At 43.1% G+C, this 24,654-nt stretch overlaps 1 protein-coding gene across 1 annotated transcript; it reads left to right on the forward strand.

The window, feature by feature from the left end:
* Positions 1–1,348: 1,348 nt before the first annotated feature.
* On the forward strand, positions 1,349–23,861 carry tnpo2b (transportin 2b). Its single transcript, XM_079499671.1, has 24 exons — positions 1,349–1,650; positions 2,293–2,392; positions 2,733–2,808; positions 2,968–3,117; positions 3,311–3,417; positions 3,582–3,715; positions 3,840–3,921; positions 4,074–4,196; positions 4,771–4,889; positions 5,256–5,316; positions 5,462–5,636; positions 10,472–10,624; positions 11,243–11,468; positions 11,883–12,054; positions 14,704–14,898; positions 17,124–17,282; positions 19,293–19,380; positions 19,467–19,565; positions 19,960–20,055; positions 20,353–20,428; positions 22,615–22,714; positions 22,818–22,892; positions 23,463–23,587; positions 23,728–23,861. Exons 2-23 carry the CDS (start codon positions 2,294–2,296, stop codon positions 23,568–23,570), a joined length of 2,673 nt encoding a protein of 890 aa, XP_079355797.1. The 5' UTR covers positions 1,349–1,650; position 2,293; the 3' UTR covers positions 23,571–23,587; positions 23,728–23,861.
* The last annotated feature ends 793 nt before the right edge of the window (positions 23,862–24,654 follow it).

Below are 24,654 nucleotides of genomic sequence, written 5' to 3' on the forward strand. Positions count from 1 at the left end.
TTGTTCGCTACTCTGAATCTTATGGCCAGGTGGATAAAGACCTAATAGAAACAGTTTCGGGTCAAGCTCAATATTTATCAACAATATCTTCTGAATCTCCCTCCTTACTTCTTCCCAGAATTCCTTCACTCTTGGGCATGCCCACAGACAATGGAAAAGTGTACCTTTGTCTTTACCACATCTGATACAAGTATCCGGAATATCTGCACTAAATTTATTTAGTTTCTCTGGAGTGATATACACCCTCATCAGCCAATTATATTGCAATAGTTTTAACCGAGTGTTACCCGTCTGGGATTGAGCCTCCGTACAGGCTGTGCTCCACTCTTCCAGTGTCAATTCCTCTTGTAGATCAGCCTTCCATGCATTATATTTGGATTCAGAGGATTCGGGAGAGAATTCTACTAACATAGAGTATAAATCAGAAATGATGCCCCTATTAAAGGGGTTTCTGATAAGCTCTTTCTCTATTACTGATAGGGGAGGGAGTGTCAAAGAGTTCACCTGTTTAACCCCTATAAAGCTTCTGAGTTGTAAATACTTAAAGAAGTGTGTACGAGGTAAATTGTATTTAGCAGCTAGTTCATCAAAAGAGAGTAGATTCCCCCTTTTGTCAAAAACATCCTTCCATTGTTTAATCCCTCTAGTTTATATTTTGGTATGATAACCCTTCCAATTCAGTAGCTTAATGCCAGTTATCACTCTTTAAACAGACCTACCCCCATATGAAACTGTGATGTGTGTAGGCTGCGTATAATTTATATCCTTTATATGACTTAGACAATGATACATTTAACCAGCTAGTGGTGTATTAAAGAGTATGTTGATCCTACGGTAATTTTCTCAGTAGAATCCATTTCTGCTCACAACTTTTTTGTATTGTGCATATTGAATTAGATAATTTGCATATTTGAACATATTAGTGGAAATAATTGCACGATCAATCAAATTAAAGTTGAATATGTTCAAAAAGTATAACACATGGCAATGTACACAAGAAATGTGGTGCAAATCGGCCCAACGGTTTTCGAGTTAGTGGCAAATGTATACATCATTAATAACAGCACCCGAGTGGCATGTTTTCGTAACCTGTTTTTTTGGGACCCATAATATGGTGTCTAGTTAAGATTTCTTCTTGTTGCCCGGGTCAACTAATGGGGGTTCTTTTTAATTTAATTAATTCTTATTTTTCTTATCCTACGACCCTCCACCCACGTCGCGTCACCGAAGCCTGGTTTATATTTACTGGCTGCAGTGCTCAGTGCTCTGATTCGGACTAGTTTAAAACCCGCCTACTGTATCCGGTCATTTGCGCGCACGCACACGCACACATAAGTGTACGTGCCGTTTCCGTGTCCGCCTTAGACCCAGACCGGATCAACAATATAATATGCAAAGGGTGCCTAATGTTACTACGGAAGCCGAATATGACCATGATCACCCGGCTTGATTGCAATGCATGCAATCTCTGTCACATACCACCTAGCTTAGCTTATTTGTTATAACGTTAGCCAACCAACGTTATCAACTGAGATCAGACGGCTGTATTTACATTGTGTTTTATATTCAGTCAATGGTTATTACCACCGCGGAACTACACTACAATCGAACGTATATTGGATTACACATCTGACAAATCGGTGCGACCAGGTAAAAGCTTTGGCGGTACTTTCAACATTTAGCCAAGCTAATGAAAGCTGCCGGGGACGGCATCCGTGATATGCATGTTAATGTATGTGGCGTTGTTTGTCTGTCTTATTTTGGATCAGCAACTTCATCTAACATAGTAACATTTCTGCTAGTTCTCCAATATCACTGGTTGCAGCCATACGCTTCGTATATGAGTCTTTGTGATGCTAATCTTAACTAGCGTAGTTTGCTATTCGTTAGCTGAATGTGTCATGTTTGAAGAGGCCGTGTGGGCCCAGATTGGCGTCGTCATTGTGTTAAAGCCAGCTTATCAAGGGAATGGAGAAGCAAACATAAACAGCGTGTCATTCATGAGCGCGTTTGGTTCATATGGTCCGCTGAGGTGCGAAGATGCAGCATGCCAGCATCTGCTTACACACCCGAGCATGTAGTTGTTGATATTGACCAAACAAAATTCTACTGACTTCATGCTGATTTTCTCCTTGTGAGGTTGTAATGACTGACTATACTCACTATATTCTAGATACTAACTAACTGTAGCAAGAAACACTGTAATAAAAGGTACGACGTATGTACTGGAATCCATTCGAGCTGGAGGAGAGTTCAGATTGTGTCAATTTCACAACTGTGTGTGACATGTAGGATGGAGTGGCAGCCAGATGAGCAGGGTCTGCAGCAAGTTCTTCAGCTCCTGAAGGACTCCCAATCCCCAGACACTGCAACACAGAGAGTTGTACAGGAAGTATCTTTTCAGCAGTGTGTGTGGGTTCAAACTAAGTGTCTTGCAAAGAGTCCTTGTCTGCCCAGCATAAGTGTGAAGCATGTGTCATTACGTGAGACAATAATAAAAACTGTCTGGGAGTGTTGCCATTTGCGGCTTGTATCAGCTCATGTGTTTGTGTGTGAATGTATATAGTAGTAATTACACACTCACTGTGTGTGTGACGTGGACATATTGTATTGTGTGGGTGTGTAGGCCTAATGGTTTTGGCTATTAGCCCATAAAAAGTAAGTAGCCTTTGGAAGTGGTTCTCGAGCCATGTGGGCCTGTAGTTGAATTAATTCCTTAACAGAGCCTGCAGAAACTGGAACAACTAAATCAGTTTCCGGACTTCAACAACTATCTCATCTTTGTCCTCACAAGCCTAAAATCTGAGGGTATGTAATGTACGAGTAATGTACTAGATAATAAATAAAACGTACAATTTACACTTACTGACTCTGGTATTTTATTTGTTATTACCCTAAATGAGTCTGCCTCCATTTTTAACACCTTTCTCTGTCATTTATGTGTCTCTTCTGCGTTCCCATCTCTAGATGAGCCCACGCGTTCCTTGAGTGGCCTGATACTCAAAAACAACGTGAAGGCTCATTACCAGAACTTCCCTCCCACTGTGGCTGAGTTCATCAAACGGGAATGCCTCAATAACATCGGAGACCCCTCTGCGCTTATCAGAGCTACAATTGGTGCGTGCTTTTTGAGAGAGAGGGAGAGGAATTTTTCAGCTAGTGTGGAAGTAATGGGATGCTTTTTTTTTTCCCTCCCAAGAGATTTAACCCCTGCCATCCCTGTTTTGGGAATGTCAGTATAGGCAACCTATTGATTCTTAGCTTTGTCTGATTAGACTGTGTTCCCTTTCTGTCTCTCTTGGCTGTCTAGGCATCCTGATCACAACAATTGCATCCAAAGGAGAGCTGCAGACCTGGCCTGAGCTTCTGCCCCAGCTCTGTAACCTGCTCAATTCAGAGGACTATAATACATGCGAGGTCAGACATACTCACAACTCACAAGTGGTGTGCACATTGCCGTTCAAATGCTTGTGAAATCCAGCCTCGACCTCCATACTGTATGACATGACAAATTTATCTCGGCTGTTACTGCTTGTGTTTAACTGTGTGTGCACCGGTGTGTCCATGTGTCTGTCCTTCAGGGCTCTTTCGGAGCACTGCAGAAGATATGTGAGGACTCGTCCGAGCTGCTGGACAGTGATGCTCTCAACAGGCCCCTCAACATTATGATCCCAAAGTTCCTCCAGTTCTTCAAACACTGCAGCCCCAAGATCAGGTCAGAGAAAGACTCATTCATGCTCTGTTATGTGTCTTTGTTCTCCTCCTCAGCAACCCTCACCCTATGTGTCCCCCTTGTTAAAGTCATCTTTTAGATCCCATTTTATTTGTCTCTCTCTCAGGTCTCATGCTATAGCGTGTGTGAACCAGTTTATCATTGGCCGAGCTCAGGCTCTGATGGATAACATTGATACCTTCATTGAGGTGAGAGGTGACCTTCGTCAACCCCCCCCCCCTCCTCCCCCCTTGTTTGAGCATCAGTGGTTTGCAAGATTCAGCTGGTCTGTGTGTGTTGGACACATGACATGTGATGTCATCTTTATTATTTCCTACTTAACAACCATGCACCCCTGTAGAGTCTGTTTGCGCTGGCCGGGGACGAGGACTGCGAGGTGAGGAAGAACGTTTGCAGGGCTCTAGTGATGCTCCTGGAGGTCCGCATCGACCGCCTCATCCCACACATGCACAGCATCATCCAGGTGAGGACAAATACACGTGGCACTTGGATGTAGCTACACCAGCGTGAAACTACATGGCTGAGATATATACACACAGCTCGATGAGTTCCATGTGCTGATTGCACTGACCCGCAATGTCCATGGGTGATTCCCACCTCACAGGCAGGGTGGCTGTTTTTGTTGATCCTCCCTATCACCACTGCTTTTGTCTTTTGTCTCAATAAAGCATAAATGGCTTTTTTGCCCTAGTTACTGTATGTGGTAGACTTATCACTGTTTTTGAGTTCTACAATATTCAACACTTTGAACATAGCATCTTTTTTTTGTGCACGTTGTGATAGGTTAACATTTTATAAATTGTTCAACATATCAAATAGAGTGGGAGTGGATAATAATTGGAAACATTTAATTACATTTAGGAAGCCCACTATACTGTATAGTTCAAAGTAGTTGATATGTTAAAAAGTAAATGTTAAAATTTGCTCCCGAAATCACGATGAATTGACTATTGATAATTGATGAATAAACAGTCCAGCAAAAATAATCAGCAATCTCCCTTTTCCTAATGTTTACATTGTTGTTTGTCTCCCACCAGTACATGCTGCAGAGGACCCAGGACCCAGATGAGAATGTGGCTCTGGAGGCGTGTGAGTTCTGGCTCACCCTGGCAGAGCAACCCATCTGTAAAGAGGCACTGTCTGGACACCTGGTGCAGTGAGTTCCCCCAGGCTAATTTCAGGACCATGTGGTTTAGTGCTATTGAATGGCCTGATTGCTCACACACTGAGCTTGTAGATCAGCTATATATATTTTGAAAGCATGTTATTAAATATGTCAGTTATTTATTTGTATATTTAAGTTATCTTTCCTGTGAAATGTTTATGTAGCCTAAAAGCCAAACGGAAATGTAATTTTTATTTATGTTCCAATTATTTATTGCAATTCTTTGTGTGGCAATTAATGGTCAAGTAAAATATCATGATAGTGATTACCTTAATGGTAACTTAGTCCTGTTCAATGCACTTAATTTGACAGTAATCAGATAGCGACTGCTCAATGTTTCATGCCTTCTCTTCCCAGACTGACCCCTATCTTGGTGAATGGCATGAAGTACTCAGAGATTGACATCATTCTGCTGAAGGTGAGAGTGTTGTTCAGCTGATAGACTGCTTTATCAGCTTTATTGTCCACAAATACAGATGTTTTGGGTTACCTGCTACTGTGACCCCTGTATCTCTCTCTTTTTGCCTGTTGTGACTCTGTCACCCATATATGTTCTCTTGCAGGGGGATGTAGAGGAGGAGGATGAGACTGTCCCGGACAGCGAGCAGGACATCAAGCCTCGCTTCCATAAGTCCCGCACTGTTACCCTGCAGCATGAGGGAGTGGAAGGCGAGGAGGGGGATGACATCGACGACGATGACGATGATGACGATGACACGCTTTCGGACTGGAACCTACGTAAGTCAACAGTGCTTGACGAATGATTTACTCAGCGTGAATGTTTATTGTTTAAGGTTTTTGTGGTGATATTGGAATGCTGTAAAAAAGCTATGTTGTGGGAAATATGAACTCAAATCTATATAGTATATTGTTCCATGCTAGTCTGTCTGGTCGTGTCTGTGAGCATCACCTTGGCCTGAAAGCCTGTCTTAATCCAATCAACCCTTTGATCAAGCTGTATGTAAAAGACCATGTCACACCTCCTGTCTCAGGAGGGGGGCGACAGCCAAGACAGTCAGGGCGTCTGTATTGTACCTTTGTGAAGGTGTGGACCTGCTTCTGGGGTATAAGAGAGGACCTACGGAGAAGCTGGGGAGGGGAGTGGGATGGAGACGAGAGAGAGAGATGTACTGAGAGAGAAAGTTGGAGTGATGCAGGCTAAGCCTGCTAGACTAGTAGATGTTGTTTGCTTGTTGCTGTTCTTCTGAATAAACTTCTAAGATATACATTCACCCGGATGGACATATATTATTTCCATAACAATTTGGACTGGATTACTCTGCTGGAGCGGATAACTCCATTCAAATGAACCTCAGGACTAACAAATCTTTCTGACGATTTTTGGAGGAACAGTTCGAGAAGATGGAAGACAAATCAAGCAAAAGGGAGACTAACCATACTACGGTGACACAACCACAAGGACTGAAATAAAGACATGAAGGTGAAGTAGATGTTTTTGCAACCATACTTAGGAGGACAATGGGAGGCAAGTTGAGTTATAAGAGAGAGGGACAGTTTGAAGAGGAACAAAGGACAAGGAAACAGATTGAAGCCACGGTACTTTCTCTACAGGAAAAGCTGAGTAGAACCCTGGGGAAGCTTGTCACAGCCCTACAAAAGTTAGACAACCACACAATTGCGAGAACCGTTAGTTGTGATGGCTCCAGACTGGAAGACGGAGATGTACACACTGCCAACCCTTGTGCACATGATAAACTTATGAGCTGGAGGGAAATAGAGCTGGAAGAGTTCTCTCATCAAACCAACCCCCCACACAAGATCAATACACACAGCCAAGCTGGGCCACATCAGACATTTCCACTAATGTCGTATCCTGCAAATCCACACCCACAACCTCCTGCTGAAGCTGCAGAGGAAATCTGTGATGCTGACTCTGAAACAGTGCAGGTCCGACACAACTGGACCCAAGAAGTAAGGGAAATTGTGAAGGATCTCCCATGTCCGACCGAAAATGTGGAACGCTGGTGTACATCCGTGTTGGATTTAATATTAATGTATCAGCCATCCGCAACAGAGTTGGAAACAGTGTTTCGCAAAGTTTTCAAACTGAAATGGCCACACCTGAAAGGCGATTTTGATGTAAATGGACCAAGGAAGGAAATTGTCACAGGACAGTTACAAAATGCACATGGCCTTTTTTCGAGGATAAGGGAGGCCTACCCAGTCCGTACAGATTGGAATAAAATCCATTCCATTAAGCAGAAACATAATGAAAGCTGTGACATCTACAGAACGAGGATGGAGCAGTGTTTCAACAGACATGCTGGCCTGACCTATGATAATGCAGCATACAACCACCTATTAAAGAATGTTTTGGTACATGGATTGTTGCCATCCATTCATGACGGAGTCATGACATCATGCATAGGCTGGGAGAGTACGGAGTTGGACCTGGTCTGGTCACATGCGGAACATGCAGAAAGGTTGGCAATCACACAGGAAGACACTCGGAAGAAGAAGCTGGAAACAGCACGACTGATGTATTATGAGGGGCACGCTATGACAACACCACAGATGCTCTACAAGGAACCGATTCCACAAAAGCAGGTTCCAGCACGACAGACGCATTTCCAGCAACAACAGTGCAGGAATCACGGAAGGCAAGATGGATGGCGATTTCATCAAAGGCAGAAGCAAGACCGAGAGAGAAGACGGTGGAAACTTTGCTACAACTGTGGTAGTGGGGATCATATCCGTCACAACTGCCCACACGAGCAGTCAGGAGATTAACCCATGGGAGGTAAATGCCAACAGCTTTGTTGTTTTCCATTCTAATGCAACAACAATACCAGACCAGTACATTTGAACCTGTCTAGCGCCCTCACTTCTAGCAAGTTTGATGACAAGTGACTTTATTCAAAATGTCCAGAAATGGTAGCCCTGCTGCATTTGTTTAGTAAGGGTCAGGGGACAATGAGATCCTGCTGAATCAACCTCCCGTTTTTCCAACCAGTAACGTACTTCTGTCACTAAAGTTATTTAGCTGGACTCTGAGACGAAACATTTATTTTTTGCCAATGTGCAAGAACACTTTGACTCAACCTCAGAAAGGATGTGTGTGCCACGGATTCAAGCCTTTATTAAGCAATATCAAAATCTTTCTTGTGAAGCTAAAACATAAAAAATATTTGTGTAGGCATTTATCAAGCAGCATTTTTTCCCCTACAAAACAAAAGCAAAAACTGGCACCTTGAGGGGGGTCTCACCTGTGGCTATGTGGTCTTTTGACCAGGCTGTATTTCAAAGGACTGGGCTTAAACCTGTAGTGTAGGGTAAGTAAGCTATAGAGATTCAAATCAGACCATTGTCACTCCACCAAAACCGTTTGCGGTTGGGATCCATGTGACACCCATTTTATGTCATAGTAGGGTGAAGGAATTATTACTACAAAGTGAAAACCCAGTTACATTGTCCCAGTCCCAGTTTTCAAATGTAGGTACTAGTTAATAGTAAGCAATGTAAAAATACCAAGATTTTATCCTGCTGGATCAGTGTTTTTCAAACTTACCAGTGAGTTAAAATCTCAATATATGATCTGCTATTTTTGCTATGTTGGAAATGGACTCTCACTCACAGACACTTGTGTATGTAAGTGAGAGTGGGGGGAACAGAGAATAAAATGAAATTGAAATTGTAAGGTAGATAATAAATAATTTGTGTTTCACATGAGTGGATTTTCTGGACCATGTTGAATGAACAAACTGCAGATGTTCATTTATCATGTCCAGAACCTTTTCTTGTGCACATACTGTAGGTTTTTGACGTTTTGTTAGAACCTTTTCTTGTGCACATATACTGTAGGCTTTTGACGTTTTGAAGGGAATTGATTTTATTTAGCATTTTTGAATATTTAATAGAGTAGCCTATTGGATGATTGTCATGTTAAGTGATACTGACTTGACTTTTTAAGGCATTTAAGTTTGAGTGGTGTTGATTTGATCGTTTTGGTTGACGTATCTTTATATTATATGAACTTATGAATTGATTTATGTCTCTATTATTTATGTCAAAGGATCCATGTTTTATGAATATACAGTATATGGCCATTGTATAGTTAGAAATGAGAATATATGATGAGGTAACTTGGAGTCGCAGTACAAGGACAATGTGTTTAATGCATAGACATGGGAAATGGCTGCTTTTAAAAATTATAACCTATAGAGGTGTGAGGAATTGTGGACTTTTGCAGCCTGGCTTGGTTAAATTATTAGACATCTAATAGAGGTGTATGGAATTGTGGACTTTCAAGCCGTTTCAGTGTCTGTTATTTTTGTGATTAGTTATATATGGGATATTCCAATACAAAAATAAACCTGCGGGGATGCCTATCATATATGTTACATGTTCTACTTGGTCAGACGCTAATGTTGTATGTATTCACATGGGTGATAAAATGTAAGGGTACATTTAATAGAGTAATTATGTTTTTCAGGGGAATCTTTCCATAACTGTATTGTGAGATTAAGAATGAATGAATTAATGTTGCATTTATTTATCTTTGTGCTTCTTATCGCAAATTGTTGGACTGTTGTATTATTATTATGACATGCATTGATTTCAGGGTTTTTGACAGTCAAATATGTGGCCAGTATTTGATATTTTCCCTTTAGAAAATGAATGTTAATTTATCTTTTATTTTGTCCATATTCAATTATGTATTCTCGTGAACTCTGTATCATATTTTCATACTGTGGAAAGACACTATATATGTTTAAATTTTGATTTTAGGCATGCATTTGTTTGTATGTAATCTTAATGCCTGTATATGTAACTTGTTTTATTTCATATTTCTGTAATGTCGACAAATTGTCAAAATATATTTCTATATCGACAAGATTGTCGAAATGGGGGAATGTTGTGGGAAATATGAACTCAAATCTATATAGTATATTGTTCCATGCTAGTCTGTCTGGTCGTGTCTGTGAGCATCACCTTGGCCTGAAAGCCTGTCTTAATCCAATCAACCCTTTGATCAAGCTGTATGTAAAAGACCATGTCACACCTCCTGTCTCAGGAGGGGGGCGACAGCCAAGACAGTCAGGGCGTCTGTATTGTACCTTTGTGAAGGTGTGGACCTGCTTCTGGGGTATAAGAGAGGACCTACGGAGAAGCTGGGGAGGGGAGTGGGATGGAGACGAGAGAGAGAGATGTACTGAGAGAGAAAGTTGGAGTGATGCAGGCTAAGCCTGCTAGACTAGTAGATGTTGTTTGCTTGTTGCTGTTCTTCTGAATAAACTTCTAAGATATACATTCACCCGGATGGACATATATTATTTCCATAACAGCTATATCATGGAATATTTATGGCTGGTAGTAGGTGTTAGTAGGTGTACAATTATTAGGCTATTATTCTAGATGGCTTGGACTCGGAGGACAACATTATTTAATTGCCTCTGGTATTATAGATAGATGTCGACTAACAGTCCACATTCTAAATGAAATGTGAGGTTTCAATATTCCCAAGGCATTAACTATGGAAGGCTAAGTAGCAATATGCCTTTTGTCAGCAATTATTTATGCAGCGCTAACTAAGTGCTTGTCCCTCCCTGTAGGGAAGTGTTCGGCAGCAGCACTGGATGTGTTGGCCAATGTTTTCCGTGATGACCTGCTTCCCCACCTCCTGCCTCTGCTCAAGGGCCTGCTCTTCCACCCAGACTGGGTCATCAAGGAGTCGGGCATCCTCGTGCTTGGGGCTATTGCTGAAGGTGAGACATAGCTGCTGCTCATTGGGCCTTGCAAAAGCTAGGGCTTTACTCTTACCAGCTCATAATTTAGAGAAGGGTTTCTGCATGTGGGGTTATATCTGTTCATACAGAGCTTTGACTGAACAGTTGCAGACTATTTAAATTGAACAGGAGATCAGAGCAAACCTAGTCATAGTTTTAAATGAAAATCCCTTTATACTTAAAGTCATACTGTGTACTGTCTACACTATATTTAGTATGTATAACGATTGTCTCCCTGTTGAGAGTTTCAGGAGTAGACAAAAATGACATGTGCAGTGGAAATGTACAGCAAATGTATTTATTTAAAAGTTCAAACATATTACATACAACTCTGAGTCCGCTATTAAGCGGGTACAATATTCAAGCCATAATGGACAATGTTGGTCATCCTCTCCACAACATCCTGGTGGGCCATAATAGCAGCCGCAAATAACTGTTAATCTCTCTGCGCTGCAAGAACGATCGGTTTTAAGAAAACCCTTGTCCCCGGCCCTACAGCAGTTTTTTAACACCACTACCAGCTGCTAGACTTCTGAACTGGACGTGTATAACATGAATGTTATACACCGTATGACTTAAATTAATATCTCTATCCAGGCTGTATGCAGGGTATGGTGCCTTATCTGCCAGAGCTCATGCCCCACCTCATTCAGTGTCTGTGTGACAAGAAGGCGCTGGTGCGCTCCATTGCCTGCTGGACCCTCAGCCGCTACGCCCACTGGGTGGTCAGCCAGCCCTCCGATTCTCACCTCAAACCCCTCATGACTGAGCTGCTCAAACGCATTCTGGATGGGAACAAGAGGGTACAGGAAGCTGCCTGCAGGTAAGTGTGTGTGTGTGTGTGTGTGTGTGTGTGTGTGTGTGTGTGTGTGTGTGTGTGTGTGTGTGTGTGTGTGTGTGTGTGTGTGTGTGTGTGTGTGTGTGTGTGTGTGTGTGTGTGTGTGTGTGTGTGTGTGTGTGTGTGTGTGTGTGTGTGTGTGTGTGTGTGTGTGTTGTTCTTTTGGTTGATCATAATGTTTTTACAAATGGCTTATACAGGTACATACATACTTAGGTTCTTATGTTTTATTTTTGTATTGCCATATCATTTTTCTTATATTGCTTCTGTATTATTACTCATTATTAAAAACTAATCCGAGTGTTTGTATTTTGTGTTTAATTTCAAGTACTTTTCCAATCACACCCGTCTCTGTATCCCCTTATCACCCTGCCCCCTCCCGCTCTCCCTCTTGCTCAGTGCGTTTGCCACCCTGGAGGAGGAGGCATGCACAGAGCTGGTGCCCTACTTGAGCTTCATCCTGGACACCTTGGTCTTTGCCTTCGGGAAGTACCAACACAAGAACCTGCTCATCCTCTACGATGCCATAGGAACGCTGGCCGACTCTGTGGGACACCACCTCAACCAGCCTGTAAGCCTCAATTGCATGCACAACTAGTCATTCTTGCAAATAGCCACTTCCTGTTGAGAGGGCTACATTATTATTGTTATTTAGTCTACAGCCAATTTGATCCAAATGTTGCTAGGAAACGAGTCATTATCCTTGGACACTTCCACTTCCGGTCTTGTCATCTTCATATTACACATTGAATGCAAGGAGATATATGAATAACCTTAACCTTCCTATATGGGTTCCCAACCTGACCACTTAATAACTTAATTATTTGTTGGTATTAACAATTATTTAGTAAAAAAAAAAAAAACACCACCACCACCACCACCACCACTATGTTCATCGATGTTCACATGACAAAAATATAAACTTGACATCGAGCTTGAACTTTGAAGTTGAGCCTGTGAGGAATCTGTATGCCAAGTTCATGGCCTGTGGTATGTCTGCAGAGAAGAACAGCCACATGGAAGTGATATTTGACAATTCTTCATTGTATAAACAAACACATTTTGTTAAAGAAAGTTAGGCAAGTCTATTGTGTGGCATGACGCAGAGAGAAAATTGAAAACATCTGCGGTTTCTCCTTCATAAAAGGCTTAGTGATTGCTCAGCTAGATGGATTATTACACATACTGCCTGCCAGGCTCTACTTGGCTCATCACCATACACCATTGAACTGTTTCTTAAGATTCTGTAGTGTTTGAAACGGGGATAAGACACATACAGTACAGAGTAGTTTAGGGGGTCAGTGTCTTGCTCAGGGAGACCTCACCACATTTCCTGACCTTCTGCTTACTAGGTCGACTTGCTGTCAGTAAAGTCGAGTCGACTTCTCGTTTTGATCACATTCATTTTTTTACCCCTCTATCACACGGAACTATGTGTTTTGTGTCCATAACACTATGCCCAAAAAATTGTTCCATGTGATAGAGGGGTCAAAGTTGAACGAAAGTTGCGCTAATATTTTAGAAATGGGTCAACAATACAAATGACGCTAGTTTTGTGGATTAATTTACTTTTAATGCGTGGCCCCTGTGCCCCCCACAAAATGACCGGAACTACTAAATTTACTGCTTCTGACGGAACGTTCTGCCAGTTGGAATCCAACCGGTCTGATAAGCTTTATTCGCTGATTGTCTCCACCAGGCCGAAGGCATGGGGAGAGAGTATGTTTTGCACTCCGTCCGTCCGTGTGTCCGTCCGTCCGTCCGTGTGTCCGTCTGTGAACAGCTAATCTCTGGCACCGTTGGCTTGATCGCAGCCATACTCGGCACACACACTCCCTGAATGCCAGAGCTGAACCTCTGCAAAGTTTTCACATTGGCCTGTTATAGCGCCACCAGGAGGCCGCTTTGTGCAAAACAAATGTTTTGACAGTAAACCTACAGATTTTGTCCAAACAATACGCAAATTGGTACACAGTCTCTCTAGAGCCATTCAACGAAACGGATCTTTCAGATTTTTCAGACTCCATCCTGATTGGCTAAGATTGGCTTCCAAAGTTCGCAGGAGTGCTCCGTTTCAAACAAAATGCTGCAAATCATGAACACATCGTGTGATTTCCGTGAAATTTTGCACGCACATTCCCACTAGGCCGAGGAAGAAATGCCACTGGAATATTTTCAACTCAGCCTCATGGTGGCGCTATAACTGGCCGATTCGTGTTTCTACCTATAACTGCACCGATCTGTGTAAAACCATGTATGCACACTCCCTAGAGGCCAAGGAAAAACCTTTGCCTGGAATTTTTCACATCTGCTCTTTATAGCGCCACCAAAAGGCCGACATGTGTAAAACACCTTTTCTAATATTACTCCTTCAGATTTTATCCAAATTTCACGCAAATTGGTACACATGCTCTCCATAGTCATGTGATTTGTTTGATTTCTCATAATTATCCATCCTGATTGGCTACGATTGGCTTCTAAAGTTTTCTGGAGTAGCACGAAAACGCAGCGTCCGATTGCGGTGAAACTGTGCATGCCTATTCCCACTACTAGGCTGAGGAAGAAATGCCACTTGACAGTTTTCAAATCAGCCTCATGGTGGCGCTACAACAGGCCAAGTCGCGTCACACACACACACACACACACAAAAAACCAAATAAACATGTTTATATTACTCACACTCACACCCACTCCTATCCTCCTGGTGGAGACCTGTGCCCAGAAGGGCACTTTTTCTAGTTTCTTTTCTTTCTTTCTTTTTTTTGGCTTGGCCTTTCCTACTTTAGCGATCCTAGACCGCATTGCGCAACCGCGCTGTTGTTCACTTCCCATTATAAAGGCTGACTAAAAAGCTGAATAACTCGAAATCTACGGAGCTCTCCGTGGTTTGGATAAAACGTGCATTGTTTGGAGGTTCTTGCATGATTATCCTGATTTTAAAAAGGGTGAAGTTTCCCTTTTAATAGGCGGTTCCGTTCGGCTCCAATTCGGAGGCAAAAATTCTAATAATAGCAGCGGGTCCATTTGGTGCCGGGCGCTTTTTTTTATGGTCTTTTTCGGTGCAGCTTGGTCAAATTGGACCCGTGAAGACCTCTACTCGACCATCTGTTTTTAGGGCCATTCAGGAGCTACATCCAGATGTGTGACTGTGTGAGCTACATCCAGAAACTGATGCTTTGTGTCTGTCATTTGCTCACTGTGTTTTTGTGTGTTTATTCAGGAGTACATTCAGAAGCTGATGCCTCCGCTGATCGCCAAGTGGAATGAGCTGAAGGATGAGGACAAGGACCTGTTCCCCCTGCTGGAGTGTCTGTCCTCAGTGGCGACGGCCCTGCAGAGTGGCTTCCTGCCCTACTGTGAGCCCGTCTACCAGCGCTGTGTCACTCTGGTCCAGAAGACTTTGGCCCAGGCCATGGTGAGGACTTCAGTCATCATCATCATCCTCTTATGTTCTTTTTCATCATTTTTATCCCAAGATTTTGTAACCCATTTTTTCACCCAGTGTCAATTATCTAATGCAGGTTTTCCCAAACTGATGTGCGCACCCCTTGTGGTGCCCGTACGCTCTCTAGGGTGGTGCGCGACATGAAAATGATAATGGCGGTTTTATGGTGTTATATTTAACACAAACAGTACAATCTGGTAAAACACCACTGTATGGAGATGTATAGAGCTGCGGGAGACGGGACTCATGGGAGTGCAGCAGTTACACACACGCACACACACACAACAGAGGACCCCACCGTCGGATTATTGGCCCAGCAATAGCGCGGCACATGCATTTTTGGCGTCACATCCAGGAAGCGACTGAAATTATATGACATATGATCATATGAACAGAAAGTTATAATCCAGTCAGGGAGCATGCTATGGACACAGAAGAAACACAGCAAAGCCTAGCTAGGCCGGCTGGCCAGGGGGAGGCAGTTTAATCCTCTGTTCATGTCTCTCTCGCAATCTTGAAGTTTGTTTGAATTGTAGTGTTTAGTGCCTTGTTTTAATGTGAGCTTTCTCTTCCTTTCTTAGACTGTTCTATTACACGTCACACACACACACACACCTTATTTTCTTATTTTCACCCAGTGCCAGTTGCCTAAATGTAATCCTGGGCACTACTCTCCTTCTGCTAACCTGGAGAGAGCTCATGCTTCCTTCAATGCATGAGGAGTGAGCAGGCCGCTTCTCATCACCTGATGGGGGAGCTTCCCCGGTAGGACGTAGAGCGTGGCTGTGAGGCGACAGCGCTATACCGACTGTGTGACCGTGCCCCCTGAAAGTCCTTATTTTCTAATCCCTTTGACACTCTGCAAAGATGTTTGGGATGGATTCTGTTTTATTTTTGAGGGGCGCTAGCCCCTCCTATATACAGATTTTGTCCCCACACGTCTCATATTTGCCATTGACAATGAAAGGAGAAATTAGGTCATATGTGCCTCAAATATGACATTAAATGCCATTGACAATGAAGGGAAAATTCACGTCATATGTAGACGAGCAAATCGGCTAACCAATCACATTCGGTTGTTCATGAGATGATGCATAATAAGAGCGCCCCTCACTTCACGCTGGTGTGATTTTTATTTTTGAGGGGTGCTAGCCCTTCCTATATTCAGCTATTAGTGTAGATTTTCATCTTACACAAACATTAAATTCCCATTGACAATGAATGGTGTCTGAGCAAATCGGTATTTTTGTCCACTACAAATTCCCATTGACAATGAATGGAGAATGTACGTCATATGATGTGTCTGAGCAAATCGACGTTACGTCATGATGATGTACAATGATGAGGGTTACAGGCTTTAGTTCCGACACTATTATTGGTCCGACAGTCATTAGGCAGACAACCTACCTCAAACCCTAACCTAACCACAAGCACGGGAGCAGCACATGTTAACCTACCTCAAACCCTAACCTAACCACAAGCACGGCCGGGAGCAGCACATGTTAGCCTACCTCAAACCCTAACCTAACCACAAGCACGGCCGGGAGCAGCACATGTTAACCTACCTCAAACCCTAACCTAACCACAAGCACGGGAGCAGCACATGTTAACCTACCTCAAACCCTAACCTAACCACAAGCACGGGAGCAGCACATGTTAACCTACCTCAAACCCTAACCTAACCACAAGCACGGGAGCAGCACATGTTAACCTACCTCAAACCCTAACCTAACCACAAGCACGGCCGGGAGCAGCACATGTTAACCTACCTCAAACCCTAACCTAACCACAAGCACGGCCGGGAGCAGCACATGTTAACCTACCTCAAACCCTAACCTAACCACAAGCACGGGAGCAGCACATGTTAACCTACCTCAAACCCTAACCTAACCACAAGCACGGGAGCAGCACATGTTCCAGCGTTAGTCCGACCGTTGTTCCCGCATGTCGGATTAATGCTCCGTCGGAATTACCATCGGATCCCCGATAAGAGCGTCCCTCACTTCACATGGGTGTGATTTGTTTTTAAGTGCCAGTTAAATAAAGTTTACTTGACAGCCTAGGACATGTTAACTGTATTGATCATATAATCACAACATCCTCTGTTCGATTTGATTCCGGCTGGAGAAGTGTGTTGCCAAAACCAGCGTTTAAAAATAATCTGTCAATCTCCCCCTCTCCTGTTCTCCCTCCAGATGTACAGCCAGCAGCCAGACCAGTACGAGGCACCAGATAAAGACTTCATGATCGTTGCTCTGGATCTGTTGAGTGGCCTGGCGGAGGGACTGGGGGGCCACGTGGACACACTAGTGGCTCGCAGTAACATCATGACATTGCTCTTCCAGTGCATGCAGGTAGGGCTGTCACCAACATGACATTTGTGACGATTAATTTCCATACAAATGATTATGAATTTGTATGGTTTAAAGGTATGTTCAGTGATTTCACTTAATTCAAATATCACTTTTGTTTGTTTTGATAATCCTCCCTACTATAGAGTGCGCTGACCATATAAGGAGTTCCTCCCTGTCCCCAGTTAACCCCTGGGGTCAAAAAACCTTAGGTTTCGTTTTTGGCTAGAGGGCCCAGCCTTCATCAATCAGGATATAGAGGGGCCTTCCTCCAGTCCTGATCGAGCAGGGGCGGGCCTTGGTGCATGTGCTTTTGGCCTGTTGCGTGTCCCCCCACTGTAGGACGTGCATGTGCACATCTTGTTACCGGGGCGGACCAGGGTTTTTTCCAAATCACTGAATGCTCCTTTAATTGTGTGAACATATGAATACAAAATTACATTTATTTTTGCCTTTTAGGCTTTGTAAAGGATATGTCACTGGGCAGATATGACAGATAACATTAATATATAAAGAAGAATTACTATGAACTTTATAATTGAAATAAGGTAAGTAATTGGCGACATAGCTGATCTCACAGTGCGTTGTAAGCTTGTAGATCACTAACTGATTTGAAGGGAAGGCAAAATAAAAAGACCATGGGCCTTATTATGCAAGTATTTAGTTAATTTACGAGCACTGTGTGAGTAAAGATATTGCCTAATCTTTTCAATCCAAAGTAGAAGACAGCTTTTTGAAATTGGAATCCTCTAATCCCCCCAGTACCGTGCCTTTGCATAATTGTAATCAATCACAAAACGATTGTTATCATTGGTTAGCATAGTTGTAATTGCGTATAGAGCGTCGCAGTCCCGCCTCCTACCAGGGACCAGGAAATGATTCTCCGTTCATTTTCCTCAGACATTTCAGAAAGTATTTATTTAAAGACGTTTACGCCGCGGACAAAGCCAACTCGAGTCGTGACAAATCATGACAACAAACACAATTTTTGGGGCCGAAAAAATAATTAGAAAGAAGAAAAAAACGGCAGTTTACAACACTTTCTTTGTTGTTTTTCTTCTTTGTAATTATTTGTTTGGTCCAAAATATTGTTTGTGTTGTCATGAGTTGTCACGACTCGAGTTGGCTTTGTCCGCGGTGTAACCGTCTTTAAATAAATACTTGTTGAAATGTCTATGGGAAAAATGCATTGGGATTCATTTCCTGGTCCCTGGTAGGAGGCGGGACTGCGACGCCTCTGGAGAGCACACGTCAGAGTGAGACAGAAAGGTAGAGTAAGGCAGACAGTGAGTGTGAGTGAGAGACAGTGAGAGAGCAAGCACTGCTTGCAGGCATTATTTCTTATTTCTTTACAGGCTATATAACACACTTGCCTCCTTATTGCTGCCCAAAGAACGTCAGGATTGACCAAATGACAGACATCCTTTCGTTCGTAATAGTGGATATAGCTCCTGTTGTGAGTTTTGTGCCTATATGATCTGCCTCGTTAGTAGTCTCTCGTGTTGGCTCCTGCAAATTATTTTGCTTCTGTTCTTTGGAAGCTCTGAAAATGAGTAGAAATTCCCACCTCCCACCCACTTCTGTTTCGTCCGTGCATTCGCGTAAATAAGGCCTACTGGTACTGGAAACCAAAAAAGTGTAGGTATTTAAATAAGTTGAATATCCTTTCGCTCTGAAGAGCAGGTGATGACTCCTGTTTTTAACTTTTACACAGAAGAATTACACACTGTAGCATTCAAAGATTGTGGAAGAGATCGTCTGGCTTGAGAGTCTGGACAGCACAATGTCAGCATACGTCAAACGTGACACACCAGGAAAAAGCAGACAATTTTACTTGTCTAGTGGCACTGGGAAAGGAATACTTTGGAGTAGTTGGACTATTATGTGTGTTTACTAACCACTTTCAATCTGGCATCCCTATATTGGGCACAGATCTACAATCTAATCTAATCGTTGTACAATAAAATATATAGAGCTTAAGTTGTTAACAACACGGTCCTCTTCTCTCTCTAGGATACTATGCCTGAAGTAAGACAGAGTTCATTTGCTCTACTGGGTGACCTGACGAAGGCCTGCTTCCCTCATGTCAAACCCTGCATTGGTAACAATAAAACACACACACACACACACACACACAGGCATTTAAAATGATGATGATAACTAAGTGTGTGTGTGTGCGTGTTGCAGCTGAGTTCATGCCAATCCTGGGCACAAACCTCAACCCAGAGTTTATCTCTGTGTGCAACAATGCTACCTGGGCCATAGGAGAGATCTGTATGCAGATGGGTGAGTCTCAGCAAGGCTTCACTTTCTTACGTTTCTCTCCTCTGTGTATGTAATGTGGATCCATTTTCACTCTGACTTGAATTGGCACTGAGGGTTTCACTGTGATAACTCAACATTTAGACCTGGCACACCCATACATTGTTTACCTTTCAAGCTGGGAACACCTCTGTCACATTAGCTGTTGCCTGTTGCTATACATAGCAACGTAATGTGAATTGTACGTACTTAAAGTTGGACTTAAACTTTTACGTTAAGTCCAACTTTGACGTGTAAGTCCAGGAATAATAGCCCTTGGGTAAAAATAAGTTCTCTGTTCAATGGCATGAGTCTGTTTGTCTGTCTGTCTCTCTCTGTGTGTGTGTCTCTCTCTCTCTCTGCTTAATGCTCTCCTCAGGAGTGGAGATGCAGCCGTACGTTGCCGTGGTTCTCAGTCAGCTAGTAGAGATCATCAACAGGCCCAACACACCCAAGACCCTGCTGGAAAACACTGGTGGGTAAACACCGAACACACTTTCTTTGTTCTTGTTATTGCTGCTGCACTGCTTAGGAACCAAAACTATGTGTACTACTCTCAAAAGCAAAACATGTAGTCTATAGAATGTTACTGTGGTTTGGTTTTGCTTCTGCAAGACCACTGTCTTATTATATTTCTTTGACCATGCCTCTTCTCCTACAGTACTTACAATTGAACTGTACTCTGATTGTCTTGAACTTGACCAATGGCAGATGCTCGACAGCAACCCTGACCCCACCCACTCTCTCTCTCTCTCTGTGTGTTCTTCCTCAGCCATCACTATTGGTCGGCTTGGCTATGTGTGCCCTCAGGAGGTTGCTCCCTTGTTACCACAGTTCATCAGACCTTGGTGAGAGTCTCTCAATTTTCTATCTCGCTCATTATTTTGGGGGAGTGGGGATGTACAGTACAGTACCCATTGAAATGTATTTAATTGGGAGATAATTGTTTTCCTTCTGAACATTCCTTTTTTTTTTTACACGTTTTTGCTTTATTTCTATAGGATAGTAGAGAGACTGAAACTGAGACTAATAACACTGTTTTAACACCAGTAAGACGCCCTGAGTGCGAGAAACGACCTCGCCATAAAGGGCAAGGTCGTGCTGAAAGCTGAAACAACAGAGCTTCTTAATACGGCACAGTTGAGAAGCAGGAGTTAAACTATTAATCAGGTGTCAGTGAGGTCAGATGTAGAGTTGCTGGCCAGCTCCATATGTGCCTTCCTTCCTTCCTTGTTCGTCCATCAGAGTTGATGATGACCATGCCACATCTCAATTTGTTGACTTTTGGTGAGTGCGCAGATGACTGGAAAGACCCCTTTGAGCCTGGAATCCTCTGTGGCACACAGGACAGGTCAGAGAGGATGCAGAGCCCTGAGGGGCAGGCACAGTTTCTTTCTTGGCTTTGCGCTGTTGTCTCTTCAACATGGCATAAGATATTCTGCTGTTCTCACAGAGAACGGCACCCTCCTGGACCTTTCTTCTCCAGGCCGGTCGATCCTTGGCTAAGTGTTCCCAGTGGTTCAGGTTGATCTTAAAGCTCTTCAAGAAGGATTTCAGAGTGTCCTTGTAACAATTTAAAGCATCGCGTAATTGTTGCTCTCTCAATCCCAGTAATATTCTGGTTATCAGTACAGATATTGCATTACTGGGTGGGGCATGCATTACCAACTTGAATCGTTCCTGACTTGCATCGTTCCCGAGTAGGCCGGTGCGAGCACAGGTCTAATCCTTGTTAAAAAAAACAGTGACCGTGTCGGCTGTTCTACCACCTGTTCAAAAGCAAAAGTGTCATAGATCTACAAGCTCACATGTCACACCATGACATGATGCTGCATCCGGCGGCTGTGAAGGGACTCACAGACTGAAACAATGCTGGCAGTCAAAGAGTTTTAACTGCCAGTGTTTTCAGTGAAACCCTTATTTTGAAGGTTCCACCAGAATCCGAAAACCGGAACCAGATCATGTAGAAAAAACTGACAGACGCTCATCTTTTAATTCACCCGGAGAAGACATTGTGTGCTCGCGATCATTTTCTGTTTAATTCATTGCCTAGTAACCCAATGCTAATGTTTGATTGATTGATTGATTTATTAACAGTTTGCAGAATTACATTACAAGTACAACTCAATACAAAAACTGTTAACTGTGAGTGGACGACACCATAAAGCATTACACTTGTTTACAATAGGGCCCACCAGTATGTATGTAGCATTACAATATCATAAACTACAGAGCATAGGGCGTAAATATACGTCTTCGGCACAGAAGTGTTGGATTTGATTGGATTTGATCAAAAATAGTTTTATTCACGGCTCATAAGTAAAGCGTGGTTAAAAGAAATCATGCCTTGGGTGGTCCTTTCGCTAACTTCCGGTTCAAGACCCGGGGTAATGTTTGTGCCTTGAATAAGGCACCTCACTGAAAGGACCTCTGGCACAATTCTGGCAGTCAATTAGTTGGTTAAGGAATATAGCTCGAGTCACCTGCAGATCTAGAAAAGGTAATTCATGCTTTTATTTATTTTCGTTTAGATTACTGCATTATGGCCTCTGCAAAAAAGCCATATCTAATATTCCTATATAATTAGTACAGAACTCAGCTGCCAGTCTGCTAACCAACTCTAAAAACGTGACCACATCACCCCCATTTTAGCTGCTCTTCACTGGTTATATGTTGGACATGCTCCCAGTTACAGTATGTCGCTGACATGCTGGATCTTTACAAGCCTGTAAGCAGACTCCGTTCCTCAGACAAGGCCCTCCTGGAGGCCCCCACAGCCCAGCTCATCACAAAGGGTGTTAGGGCTTTTGCAATCCAAGCTTTGGAACACGCCCTACCTGTTAACTTAAGACTTAAATCTCTTCTGAAAACCCACGTCTATATTCTATTTACTGATATTTTGTTGTTTATCGTTAATGTTTTTATTATCATACGTTGCTTTCTTTTACCCTGTTCTGTAAAGCACTTGAAATGTGCTATATAAATAAATCCATTATTATAAGGTGGTTAATGGTCATTGTTATGATTTTAACAGGTGCACTTCTCTGCGCAACATCCGAGACAATGAGGAGAAGGACTCTGCCTTCCGTGGGATCTGCATGATGATTGGTGTGAACCCAGGGGGCGTGGTGCAGGTACATAATATACGGTTTCTTTTAATCTGTGTATCTGATTGTAGCATGATGTCACAGGAAGTAAAAAAACTCACATGCTTTGGACCGTCTTTGTCTGCTCTAGGACTTCATCTTTTTCTGCGATGCGGTGGCCTCCTGGGTGAGCCCTAAAGATGACCTGAGGGACATGTTCTACAAGGTGAGGGGTGACCAGACGTGTCATTTATGAAATGGTCATATCTCCCAATCAAAGAATGTAGATAAGTGTTGAGACTGACTATATATTTATTACAAAAAAAATTCAATATAGAGGCCTTGCCCCCAAGAGTTCACAACATGAAGGAAGCAGAATACGGCCAAAAAAGACAAACTTCTCTGACGTGGAGATTTTTGAGTGGTGCAGCCACTCCATTGCCCAGCAATGTGTGTCCCTTTGTCTGTCTATTTCTTTTTAGGGTACCAACAGGTGACAAAGTGACGCTGTTGAGCTTCACACTGCACAGGTGCATGATGGGAAGCTGAGTTTTTAGCAGCCATTACAAGACACACACACACACACACACACACATATACTACACACAGCCCCCTGTGCCTCCTGGCTGCCACCATTTAGGAGAGGTGGACATCACAATGGCCCTGAATGTTTATGGACTAATTGTTTTTACGATTGATAAATGCGTGGCTGGTGGCTTCAGAAGCACATGGGCACAATAAATTGCATCAATCACAGACCCTAATTTCCTGTTTTTCCTCTCACCTCCTCTCCCAGATCCTCCATGGTTTTAAGGAGCAGGTTGGGGAAGACAACTGGCAACAGTTCTCGGAACAGTTCCCGCCACTGTTGAAGGAAAGACTTCAGGCCTGTTATGGCGTTTAGACCTACCCACCTCAGAGGTACCCCTGCAGACTCATTGCACACCCCCATGCACTTTGACCTGTTTGTTTACCCCATGCACTTTGAACTTTTCCTGACCACTCTCCATTTTCTTCCTTTGGTCCTCCCCTTTTCTTTTGTCCCTCATCTGTCCCTTTAGGTGAGCCAGCTGGAGGAGGGTGAATGGGAAACTCATCCATCTGTGTATTGCACTGCCCTGATCTGATCTGGGAGGGGGGAGAGGGACGCTATTGGCCACTCCCCCTGACGGACGGCCCCCACACCCTATGTGTTTGTCCATAGAGGGAGGGTGGGCGGGAGGGGGGAGGGACGGGGGACACCTCTAGATTAACTAGGCAGGGACCCGACACAGAAAAACTAACAGGTAGGGACAGATAGAGAGAGGGACAGAGAGAGAAAGCGAGGGGCAGCTATAGTCAGGAAGAGACAGAGAGAAGTGGAGGGAATGGAGAGGCAGGGAAAGAGAGTGGGAATTCAATTATTGTATAACAAAGACAGGGAAAGAGAGATCTAGGGAGATAGAGAGGTCAGTTAGTTTGTTGGGAGGACAGGGACTGATCAGATTTTAATGGGACTATAAAACTAAAGAGTAACTGATAGCTTGACTCACAGACATACATTTGTACACACGCACACACACACGCACACACACACACACACACACACACACACAGATGCATATACAGTACATAGAACTGACTGGTGGCACTGTTATTTAGACTTTTCAGACCTATATACATATGTAGTTAGGGACAGGCAGGTATCTAAACTCTGTTTCTTTCTGGGAGATATATCTATAACTATCTTTTATGGGGGAAAATACTTCAATTAGAATTATCCTTTCATCACTGAACTCTTCGCTAACTGTAGGATAATCCTATATACTATTCGCATCAATGTTTATTTGCATTTCATTCCGTTTTTTGTTTTTCTTTTCTTATTTGTGGTTACCAGAGTGCTGCTTCACAGAGCCTGTCCATTTGTCAGACATAGTCCTATCACAGTTTCTACCTGATCAAAAGAAAAAAATATAAAAGGCAGACTTATTCTTGTAGGCTTCACAGTA

The sequence above is a fragment of the Electrona antarctica genome, assembly GCF_951216825.1.
Source record: "Electrona antarctica genome assembly, chromosome: 4".
Lineage (NCBI taxonomy): Eukaryota > Metazoa > Chordata > Actinopteri > Myctophiformes > Myctophidae > Electrona > Electrona antarctica.